The sequence below is a fragment of the Mustela lutreola genome, chromosome 11 (genome assembly GCF_030435805.1).
Source record: "Mustela lutreola isolate mMusLut2 chromosome 11, mMusLut2.pri, whole genome shotgun sequence".
Lineage (NCBI taxonomy): Eukaryota > Metazoa > Chordata > Mammalia > Carnivora > Mustelidae > Mustela > Mustela lutreola.
In genome coordinates this window covers 63,954,319-63,966,456 of record NC_081300.1, presented here as the reverse complement: position 1 = coordinate 63,966,456, position 12,138 = coordinate 63,954,319, and the positions used below count along the sequence as shown (strand labels likewise).

Sequence of the window (12,138 nt, the reverse complement as noted above, 5' to 3'; positions counted from 1 at the left end):
AGCACTCAGTTAGGGGCGCCTGGGTGGCTCAGTGGGTTAAAGCCTCTGCCTTCCGCTTGCTCAGGTCATGATCCCAGGGTCCTGGGATTGAGCCCCGCATTGGGCTCTTTGCTCTGTGGAGAGCCTGCTTCCTCCTTTCTCTCTCTGCCTGCCTCTCTGCCTACTTGTGATCTCTGTCAAATAAATAAATAAAACCTTAAAAAAAAAAAAAAAAAAGCACTCAGTTACCGTTACACATTTTCTCTAAGCTCCAATTTTTTGGAAATACAAAAATAATCTAAAAACCAGTTAATTCCCCTTCTCAGAACCTTGGAAGCCTGGGAGCCCCAACTAGGTCAACTGGGGTAGACTAGGGGATACCCTGCAAGGATGAATTAGGTCAAGATTCCTGTCCTTGAAGAACTCAAAACCCAGTAGGAAATGCAAGTCTAACACAAATCTGATTGGGACAAAATCTTAAAGAGAAACATAAAGAAAGTGCTGTGGTCACAAAAAAAAGGAACAACTTATTCTGAAAGGGATGGGGGCAAAGGCCTGACAGAGTAGCTGGCATTGGAACTGAACCTAGGATTTCCCTGGAAAAGAGAAGCAAGGGAAAGGCAGCCTTTCTCGAAGACCAAACAGCAAGTACAAAGGAACACCACATAGTGACTGACTGAGGAAGAGCAGGGGGCTCTGGAGTCAAACAGATGTGAGATTACAGCTTACCCTCCCAAACTAGAAAAACTGAGGCAACCCAACCAATCTCTCAGCATTCCATTTTACCACCTACAAAATGGGAATGTTTACTTTTCAAGGATGATTAAACATGATTATGAATGTGAAGTACAGGGCTGCATAAAGTAACAGCTTAAAAAAAAAAAGTAGCTACTATGATTTGCAAGGGTAGTGGGAAAGTAAGGGACTGGAGGGGAGGCTAAACAGATTTCTGCCAGCCTAAGGAGGGTCTTTTGCGACAAATAACAAGTTAGGATTAATTGCTGAGGACAATAAGATCACAAAGGTTTCAATAGGAGCGAAAGGATTAAATATTTGCTTTAGAAGAAGAACTTTAGTGTCCAAGAAGTGGAGTCAAAGAAGAGTATGGACTTGGAAAGGCATCTGAGAGATGAGAGTATGGATTCTGGTAATTGCGTTAAGATTAGGAAGGAAAGCACACTCCAGAACTCCCTCTAAAGTAAAATCCCCAAGTCTTAATGGGTGACTGCAGTAGGGTAGGGAACTAAGTGAATAACAGTCCTCTCATCTGGATGACTGGTGGGTAAATGGTGGTGTCTTCGACAGAAAAAAGATGAGGAAAAGTCTGGAATCTGCTGACTGTTCTTTTGTGCCCACTTCCGATCCACTTTTATGAAGTTAAATGTCGTTCCCAGCCCTTAGTGAACAAAAGAAAGGAAACGTTCCCAGGGAGGGAGGGCCCAAAGGCTGTGACTCCAAGTTCAATGTCTAGTTCCACCGAGCACTGCTCTACCCAAGAGGAACCCCAGCTTTTTATCTCCTCTCAGGAAATCAGCTCCTAGGTCTTTTTATTTCCGGCCCCGTGCAACCCGGCAGCACTATCCGGGCGCGGACTCACAAGTCTTGGCGAGGTCGGCTCCGGAGGACGCCGGCAAACATACTCCGGAGAGAACTAAGCCAGTTTAGCATCTGTATTCCCCACCAAAGGAGCCACTTAGCAAAAAGGCACCCCGCTGCATGCAAGATACAAAGTACCAAGTTATTTTTATAAACTTTGGCCGATTTGGGTTCGAACGACTAAAGCCAACCCCTAAACCACCCCCCAAAATGGCACTTTTGCTTCGGCAGGGAAAAAAGATCCCGATGATTTTAAGTGGTAGGTTGAAAAGGAAACGGGGAAAGAGAACAGCGCCGCGAATGCGGCCGACCCCACGCCTTCCTGGAGTTGGAACTTGCCGGCTGTGTGACTCTGCAGTCACAAGGCGACAGTTTGCTAGGACCCAGAGCAATTTCAAACGACCCACCAACAAACTGACCTAACTTTTGTCGCCTGGCCTCCTCCTTCCTTCCCCAACCCGAGCCTCCCAACCTCCTAGCCTCCGGAGCTCTAAACCCGGCGCGCTGCGGCCCAGGGCGGGGCGGCTCCGCGGCGCGGGCTCCCGGTCGGAGCTCCGGCGCTCGGGCCTTCCCCGCGGGCGCCCGGTTCGGGACCTCCCGGCGGGGTCCCCACATCAACGCCGCCCCCGGTCCGGGGGAAGGACCGCGAGAAGGACCTGGCCGGGTTCCGGGCAGAGGGCGACGTGAACGCCCCGGACCGGGCGGAGGGGCCAGCGGCAGCTCCCAGCGCGGCCTGGCGCTCCCGCCCAGGCTGCGGCCTAGGCGGCCCCGTTACCTCCTTATGCCTGTGTGCGGTCAGAGGGGCGGTGGGGCCACACAGGGACGGGAGACCGAGCGGCGACGCCCCGAGGAGGCCCGCCCGCCGCGGGGACCCCCGGCCCGGGACGCCGCCCCCCCCACCCGGCCGGCGCCGGAGAATGGCTTTTACCTTCATCAGCCTCCTGCTGGCCGCCATCTTGGATCTGGTGCTGCTGCTTTCCCAGAATGCATCGCGGCCCGCCGGGCGGCTGGAGCCCCCGCACTTCCTGGAGCGGGGGAGGGGCAGGCGGAGCGCTCCCCCTACCCCCACGTATGAAGTGCCTACTGTGTGCCATGACGATGCTGGGCGAACACAGATGAATGGAACCCGCAGACACCTTGCCTTTACTGAACGTCCCATCCGGAGGTGATTACAAGGTGTTTGGCACATAGTAGGTGCACAATAATTATTGGTTGCATAAGATCATTGAATAACCAAGATTATTTCGGTCACTGATAAGTGCTATGAAGAAAAGAAAACTGAGGGGCTCCTGGGTGACTCAGTCAGTTAAGCGTCTGCCTTCAGCTCAGTTCATGATCCCAGGGTTCTGGAATGCAGCACCATGCTCAGCAGGGAGCCTGCTTCTCCTTCTCCCTCTACTCTCCCCCTGCTTATTCTCTTTCTGTGTGTGTCAAATAAATAAAATCAAAAAAAGAAAAGAAACCTGGGTGATGGGAAAGTGATTATGGGGGCCTACATTTTTTTTTTTTTAAGATTTTATTGATTTATTTGAGAGAGCACGAGAGGATGGACGGTCAGAGGGAGAACCAGACTCCCTGCTGAGCAGGAAGCCCAATGCAGAACTCAATCCTGGGACTCCAGGATCATGATTGAGCCACCCAGGCACCCACGGGGGAACCTACTTTTCATTGGGAAGTCATGGAAGCCTCACTGAAGAAATAGTATAATAAGAGCCAACACTGGAACCTCAAATGCCAGCTCCCCCCTCCTGTGCTTTATTTTCCTTAATCTCTGAAACCACTCTGAGATGGCTACCATTAACAGCCCATCTCACAGGAAACAGAAGCATAGAGAACGCCAATGATTTGCACAAGTTCATGCAGCGAGCTAGGAACAGAGACTGAGCTCCTGGCTTCAGGGCCAGCCCTGGAACCCTGGGATGGAACAGCTGAGAGACTGAGAGGAGGTTGTTTCAAGCAGGAGAAAAGATACTGGCAAAGGCCATGAGGCTGTCTGGATGGCCAGAATGGAGTAGGAAGTTAATAGGGAGCAAAGGAGGCAGACGACAGAATGGGGCAACCTTAGAAGAACAGGAGGGAAGGGGTACCTGGGTAGCTCAGATAGTTAAGCATCTGCCTTTGGCCCAGGTCATGGTCTCAGGGTCCTGGGATCAAGCCCCGAATCAGGCTCTCTGTTCAGCAGGGAGGCTGCTTTCTCCTCTCTCTCTGCCTGCCTCTCTGCCTACTTGCAATCTCTCTCTCTCTGCCAAATAAATAAAATCTTAAAAAAAAAAAAAAAAGAAAGAAAGAAAGAAAGAAAGAAAGAAAACAAAAGGGGCGCCTGGGTGGCTCAGTGGGTTAAAGCCTCTGCCTTCGGCTCAGGTCATGATCCCAGGGTCCTGGGGTGTGATCTCTGTCTGTCAAATAAATAAATAAAATCTTAAAAAAAAAAAAAAAAAGAAAGAAAAGAAATAAAACAAAACTTTTATTGTTCCCCATGGCAGGCCTGGCTTCTGGTCACACCAATCCCCTTCCACTCAGACAGACCATGTTCATTTGGACCTGGCCTTTGTGTGCCACTTCCCTGAGCCTTCCATTAAAAGCCCCCTCTTCCTCCTCTAATTCCAGTCTTCCTCCTCCTCCTGGACTCCAGATGCTTTGGCTAGACCTTACCACGTTCTTCTTTTTCTTCTCCTAGTCAACACAGGGTCCTGCTAGGCTCTGAGAGGGAGATACAAAGGTGGCACCTGCCCTCAAGCAGCTCGAAGCATCCTGTGGAGGCACCGAGGAGAATGCCAGAATGTGGCAATGGTTGGATGAGGTGTGGGAGCCTGGAGGAGAAGTCTGACAATGGCCAAAGGAGGGGCCAGGGATGGAAGGAGCTCCTCGGCAGGCTGACTGTATGCCTGGCACTGGTTACTGCACATTTACACCCACCACCAAGTTCACTGGCACCGCAGAGCAGTGCTAAGATGTTCCATTTCACGGGACACCTGGGTGGCTCAGTTGGTTAAGCGGCTGCCTTCAGCTCAGGTCATGATCCTAGCGACCTGAAATTGAGTCCCACATCAGGCTCCTTGCTTGGCAGGGAACCTGCTTCGCCCTCTGCCTCTGCCTGCCACTCTGTCTGCCTGTGCTCTCTCTCTCTCTAATAAATTTTTTTTAAAAATCTTAAAAAAAAAAAAAAGTTCCATTTCACAGGTGAGGAGACTGAGGCCCCGAGAGTGGTAGCTTGTCCTTCATCACCCAGCTAGGAAGAGAGGCTCCAGAAATTAGACCCTGCTCTGGTTCATGCTGGTGAGGCTCTGACTTGATCTTCTGATGGCCCAAAACTTCACATCCTACATCTCTCCCTTTCCAAGACCAGTGTTCCTGCCACTCCACACTCCCTGCCTCTGTCCTTGCTGCTCCCTTTGCCTGGGACGCCTTTGTCACTCCCTCCCTGCAACACCACTTATCCAGCTGGCAAATGCTAGTCCTTCTTCCTCTCCTCCTCCTCCTCCCCCCCCATTCCCCTTCCCCCCTCCTCCTCCTCCTCCCATTCTTCTTCCCCTTCCTCCCCCTTCCCCTTCCTCCCCCTTCCCCTTCCTCCCCCTTCCATTCCCCTTCCCCCCATTCCCCTCCCCCCATTCCCCTCCCCCCATTCCCCTTCCCCTTCCTCCTCCCCCCATTCCCCTCCCCCCATTCCCCTTCCCCTTCCTCCTCCCCCCATTCCCCTTCCCCCTCCCCCATTCCCCTTCCTCCTCCCCCCATTCCCCTTCCCCCTCCTCCCCCTTCCCCTTCCTCCTCCCCCCATTCCCCTTCCCCCTCCCCATTCCCCTTCCCCTTCCTCCCCCTTCCCCTTCCTCCCCCTTCCCCCTCCCCCCATTCCCCTTCCCCTTCCCCCTATTCCCCTTCCCCCATTCCCCCCATTCCCCTTCCCCTTCCTCCTCCCCCCATTCCCCTTCCCCTTCCCCCTATTCCCCTTCCCCCATTCCCCCCATTCCCCTTCCCCTTCCTCCTCCCCCCATTCCCCTTCCCCCTCCCCCCATTCCCCTTCCCCCTATTCCCCTCCCCCCATTCCCCTCCCCCATTCCCCTTCCCCCTATTCCCCTCCCCCCATTCCCCTCCCCCTTCCTCCTCTCCCCCCTTCCCCTCCCCCCATTCCTCCCCTCCCCTCCCCCCTCCCCTTCCCTCCCCCCTCCCTCCATTCCTCCCCTCCCCTCCCCTCCCCTTCCCTCCCTCATTCCTCCCCTCCCCTCCCCCATTCCTCCCCTCCCCCCATTCCTCCCCCCCTCCCCCCCTCCCCCCCTTCTATCCTCCTTCCCAACCTCCTATTTTCCTTCCATCCTCCCTTCACAAATCCCACTGGGGGTTCTCTGTGCTTAGCGAGTAAGGAAATTCACATGCTTTCTTGCCACCTTGCCCTAACTGCACATTGCCCTAACTAGATTGGTACTCAACAAACAGTTGGTGAAGGACTGTCCCTTTGGGGTGCCTGGTTGGCTTAGTCAGTTGGCTTTCGATTCTTGATTTTTGGCTCAGGTCATGATGGAGTCGTGAGATCGAACTCTGCATTGGGCTCTGTACTCAGCAGGGAATTTGCTTAAGATTCGGTCTCTCCCTCTCCCTCTGCCCCTCCCGCCACTCTCATGCTCTAAGATAAATAAATCAATCTTTTTTTTAAAAGATTTTATTTATTTATTTATTTGTCAGAGAGAGAGAGAGAGCACACAAGCAGGGAGAGTAAAAGGCAGAGGGAGAAGCGGGCTCCCTGCTCTGGGAGCCCGATGTGGGACTCCATCCCAGAACCCTGGGATCATGACCTGAGCCAAAGGCAGACGCTTAACTGAATGAGCCACCCAGGCATCCCTATCTTTCTTCTTCTTTTTAAAAGATTTTATTTATTTATTTGACAGAGAGAGTGAGAGTGAGCACAAGTAGGGGGAGCAGCAGACAGAGAGAGGGAAAAGCAGGCTCCTTACTGAGCCACTCAGGTGTCCTAAATAAATCAATCTTAAAAAAAAAAAAGGACTGTCCGTGACCTAGAGCAATAGCCAAATGACTGACCAAAGGTATTCCCCATGGCTAAACGGGTCTGTTCGGAAGCTTAAAGCCCCTCCGGTAGGGGGTGCCTGGGTGGCTCAATCCGTTAAGCATTTGACTCTTGATTTTGGTTCAAGTCTTAATCTTTTTTTATTATAATTTTTTTTTAAGATTTTATGTATTTATTTGACACACACAGAGAGAGAGAGAGAGATCACAAGTAGGCAGAGAGGCAGGCAGAACGAGAAGGAGGGGAAGCAGGCTCCCTGCTGAGCAGAGAGCCTGATGCAGGGCTCGATCCCAGCACCCTGAGATCATGACCTGAGCTGAAGGCAGAGGCTTAACCCACTGAACCACCCAGGCACCCCTTCAAGTCTTAATCTTAGTGTCCTGGGATTGAGCCCAACATTGGGCTCCACACTCAGCCGGGAGTCTGCTTCTCCCTCTCCCTCTGCCATACCACACACTTGTGCTCTCTCTGTCTCTCTCTAAAATAAATAAAATCATTTTTTAAAAAATCTTTCAGTGGGTTGGCTCTCTGGATGGAGTTTTTGCCTCTCACTAAGGCCAGGCAAGAGCTCCAGGCATGTGCCACAGAGCTAAAATAGGGCTATGCCAGGCTGGGAGAGGATGAGAACCAGATTGCCCAGGATCGCATACCCCATGCCGGCATGGTCCAAAGGTCACAGACTGGTGCTGGGGAGAGAGGCAGCATGGAGCATAAGGCTGGTGATGTGGGGTGAACCAAGACGTGAGGAGCACAGGTGCCTTCTCTCAGGGTCAGTGGAATTACTGAGTGTCAGGGCATTGTGTGTTTGCATGTAATAGGAGGGTCTCTAACCAGAGGTTTCCAAACTCGTTTCTAGTGGCATACCTCTTTATTAAGCCAAAGTCTTCCTTAAAACCTAAAGAATGACACTAAAAGGAGTGCCTGCGTGGCTCAGTTCGTTAAGTTTCTGCCTTCGGCTCAGGTCAGGAGTCCAAGGCCCTGGGATAAAGCCCCACCCATGTCCGGCTCTTTGCTCAGCGGGGAGCCTGCTTCTCCCTCTCCCTCTGCTTGCCTCTTTCTCTGTCAAATAAATGAAGAAAATCTTTTTTTTTTTAAGATTTTATTTATTTATTTGACAGACAGAGATCACAAGTAGGCAGAGAGGCAGGCAGAGAGAGAGAGAGGAGGAAGCAGGCTCCCTGCTGAGCAGAGAGCCCGATGTGGGGCTCGATCCCAGGACCCTGGGATCATGACCTGAGCCGAAGGCAGAGGCTTTAACCCACTGAGCCACCCAGGCGCCCCAATGAAGAAAATCTTTTAAAAAAATGACACTAACAGGTGTACATGCTCTGTTAAAGCTGGTAGAAGCAGTATTTCTCCTTTACTCCAGGCACATTCTCCCACTCCCAAAAATCCTACAATATTTCTCAGGAGCCCTGAGGCCTTAAGGAACCCAGTTTGAAAGCCACCCACGTAATCCACCTCTTTCATATTATAGGCAAGAAAGCGAGACCCAGAGAATGCATCTACATGGTCTGTGCCCTCCCTGAGCTCAGAGTTGATGGGAGTGATGGGCAGGTCATTAACAATCATGGCACAACATGATGAGTGTGGGGTGGCAGAAGTCTGGCATTGGGGAAGCCCTGGTTTGCTCATCCACTCAACCTACATTCCAGAACGCCTCTGACATGCCACAGGTGGTGCCAGCCCCAGCAGCTGCTGGATGGTGACTGTGGGGTTCCCAGAGACTCACCCCAAGGTCCTCTTCCTTGGCAGCATCCTGCCCTCCTCCTCTGATGGTTGCAGGTTCCTCTAGACACTGCAGCAGAAACCTAGGCTGCGGAGTTCCACCCACTGCCCAGAAGTGACAACCCAGCTCTGCCGCAGCTGCCCGCGTCCCCTGGCAAGCCACCTGCTCCCACCAGGCCTCGGGCTCTCCTCTGTCCAACAGAGAGAGCTGCAGTGAGGATTCCATGAACATACTCTCCCTGTGGCTACCACATCCAGGGCCTTAGTTCAAGGCTTAGGCCATCCCTGCATCACTCCAGCCCCTGCATCACTCCCGGAAAACATCTGGAGTCACAGTTCTCTGTGATCCTGGTACATAGCATTGCCTGAACCATCAATCTCCCATGGCACACCAGTGGTTTAGGGGAACGGGATCTGAAGAACGTGAGTACGGCAGAGAAGGCAGAGCCCACAGAGCCACGTACTGAAGAACACGACCTGTGCCGTCTCTGAGCCTCTCTCTCCCCACCTGGAAGATGGAGCCAAGGTCACCTGCCCACCTACTTGGGGGAAATGACTGTGTGAGAGGGACTGAAACATAGACAGAGAAGCCACAGACACCATAGACAAAGAGAAGCAAAGGGGGACTCTAATGTGACCACAACATCAAGGTCTAGATGTGAAATAGCAAGGTATTGATGTGCTGGGACAGGAAGAATAGGGAGGAGCCAGACTTAAGTAGGGCTCCTGAGCTCCCCAGCCCCGCAGGGGCCAGGCCTAAAGAGTCCTTGAGTGTGTGTATGTATGTGTGTTAGATACACATCTTTAGATCCTGCCAACATCTCTACCGAGGCCTGACCCTCACTCCAGCCTAAGGTGTCTGCCCAAGGCCCTGATAGGCAGCCCAGAGCCTGAGGCTTCAGCCCTTGACACCAGGTGGTACCCGAATGTGGGAGGTAGGCAGTCTGGGTGGCCTGGTTGGATAGTGCCCTTTGTGCCCTTCCTGCTTGCCTCTCTCTGGGTCCCTATCCCTCCTTTCTGGGGAGGGACTTTTCACTTATTCCTTCCCCCAAAACCACTCTGGGCAGGGACACTGATATATACCAGATACATCCCTATTCCAAATGGAGGGGTGCCTCGTAGGGCCATTAGGGCTACAGACTTCTTAGGGGACCAGACCCAGCCCAGAGAGTCAGGGAAGGCTTCCTGGAGGAGGAACTGCTAAGCTGAGGCTAAAGGACAAGACAAGGATAGCACTAGGTAAGTGGACAAAATCTCTTGCTCCTCAGAGACTTGAGACTTCTCATCTGCAAAATGGACAGTGTAAATAATGAATGGAAGGCATTTAGCATGAAGCCTGGCACATAATAGGTTCCTGGTCTGCAGGGGGTGTTGTTATTTTTGTGTCAGGCAATGTAGGCATCCCAGGCAGGGGGAAGCAACATATGTGAAGGCCCAGAAGCCTTTGAGGCAGGGGGATTCTTTAGATTACTGGAAGAAGCTTGGAGAGTCTAGGCCAAGCCCTGGATGGGAAGATGAGAACTTACACGGACCTTGACACAACCCCTCTTGCACATCTGGCCATCAGCAGATAGGCAGCATCCCGGTGTCTCTCTCTCTCTGCCTAACCACGGAAGGCCAGTGTTATCAATACATCCATCGTGTGGAAGCCAGAAGCGAAGTAATCAGCCATGGTCACTCAGCCAAAGAGGGGCAGAGCCTGGATGGACACCCAGGTCTCTGAGGCTTCCCATCTGCCATGAGGAATCCAGAGTGAGTCCCAGAGCACACAAAGGGCACCTCATGTTGTCTCTACCACAGCCGCCCTGAGTGACTTCAGTCAGATCTTTGCTTGCTGACCTCAGCTCCTCTAGCTGTAAAAAAAGGGGTGGGGATTAAAAATCATGAGCTGGGACGCCTGGGTGGCTCAGTCAGTTAAGCATCTGCCTTCTGCTCAGGCCCTGATCCCACAGTCCTGAGATTGAGTCCTGCATCGGGCTCCTTGCACAGCAGGAAGCCTGCTTCTCCCTCTGCCTGCTGCTCCCCCACTTGTTCTCGCTCTCTGACAAAGAAAGAAAGGAAGGAAGGAAGGAAGGAAGGAAGAAAGAAAGAAAATCTTTTAAAAATAAAATCAGTGAACTGCCAACCAGAGCCTTGCTCTGTTCTGGGCACTGTGTGCTCTCACCTTAGTGAAACCTCACAAACTGGAGAAATGGATGCTCAGAGAGGTCAGGGAACTCCAGGAGGTCACACAACACAGAAGGGAGCTGCAATATTAGCCCATTTAACAGATAAGGACATGGAAATGGCACAAGAAGCTGAAGGACTGTTTGCCTCCAGAGGCACACAAATTCTAACCATCTGACAATATGGCCCCTTGGGAGAGCCACGGAAATTCTCTGGCCTTGCTGCTCTCAGGGAGATGGTGCTGGGAAACAGATGGTCCCATAAAGGTCTGTGACTTACCTTTTGGAGAAGCAGGAAGCCCTGAGCACTCCTGGGCCAAACAAAGGGTGGGCTGGGCCCCAGTGGTGTGCCCATGTTCTCACCTCCCTCCCTGGCCAGCTCCCCATTCTGGATTCCACTGATCCTCTCTCTTTCTGCAAAGTGTGAAACCCTCCCCTGAAAGAAAGACTGGGGAGTGCCCTTCGAAGCTACAACCCTAAGATTAGGCAGATGGAGCCAGAGTGCCAACGGACTCTGGAGGCAGGGTTTTCCAAGTCTGACTCCCCACTAAGCTACTTCTGGGCAGTGGGACCGTGAAGAGGTCCTTATCTCTCAGAGAATCCTTGCAAGGTGATCATAAAAGTGAACCAAGAAAACATAGGCGAGGGCTTTGGTTCTCCAAGGAGGCCTTCTCCTTTTTCTCAGTTGGCACCATGCCCAGACTATGTGCCTAAGACTTTTCATTTGTGTTTAAAATAAAGGAGGGGCTGCCTGGGAGGCTCAGTGGGTTAAGCCTCTGCCTTCAGCTCAGGTCATGATCTCAGGGTCTCTGCTCAGCAGGGAGCCTGCTCCCCCCTCACCCCCACCTGCCTCTCTGCCTATTTGTGATTTCTCTCTCTGTGTGTCAAATAAATAAATACAATCTTAAAACAAACAAACGAAAACTTCTCCAGGTGTCTGCCTTTGGCTCAGGTCATCATCCCAGGGTCCTGGGATTAAGCTCTGCATCGGGCTCCCTGCTCAGGGGAGAGTCTGCTTCTCCTTCTCCCTCTGCCTGATGCTCTGCCTACTTGTGCTCTCTCTCTACCTCTCTGTCAAATAAATAAATAAAATCTTTAATAATACTTCTCATCTGTAAAATGGGCATGGTAAGTTTAAACAGATAATGCATCCAACTGCTCAGCTCCTCTGGGATCATTGGAAAGGTAGGCAATTTGGGGATGCGGTCACAAGACCGCACCCTCCCCTCATAGGTGTTCAGGGCTCAACTCTAAGTTTGGGGGTGTTCTGTTGTGGCTCCCAGACACTTAGACCAAACAGGCCACCTGAACCCGTGCCAGGGCTAGGCAGGAACTGCTCACACCCCATCCTTCACCCACACATGGAGTTCTTCCTTCCCGGTCCAGAGGCGTGGGCTCGCCCCGGTACAAGTTGGCCTGAAAGGTATTGCACAGTGCCTGGGAGAGTATGCCCGGTGAGTCACAAAGGACATGACACCAGAAAAACGGAAGGGCCTGGGATCAGAGAGACCCCTGGGCATCCCAGAAAGGGCATGGACTGAGTTGAGCAAGGGTGTTTGGAGCCCAAGCCCCGCGCAGGCAGCCCGGAGAGGAGCTCGGGCTAGTACACCCGCAGCAGAGGGTTGGGGAAGGCGCTGAGAGGCGCTGAGGGGCGGA

The 12,138-nt window shown here is 52.4% G+C and overlaps 1 protein-coding gene across 2 annotated transcripts in view; it reads right to left on the bottom strand.

Moving 5' to 3' along the window:
* The window catches only part of UBE2L3 (ubiquitin conjugating enzyme E2 L3), a 56,651-nt gene extending 54,042 nt beyond the window's left edge, over positions 1-2,609 (bottom strand). Inside the window, exon 1 of one of the 2 annotated variants that reach the window (XM_059138799.1) lies at positions 2,504-2,609. In XM_059138799.1, coding sequence (XP_058994782.1) covers positions 2,504-2,530 — 27 coding nt within the window. In that variant the 5' untranslated portion in view covers positions 2,531-2,609. The remainder of the gene's footprint in view (positions 1-2,503) is intronic. The other variant, XM_059138800.1, reaches the window with a different exon arrangement.
* Between the last annotated feature and the right edge of the window lie 9,529 nt (positions 2,610-12,138).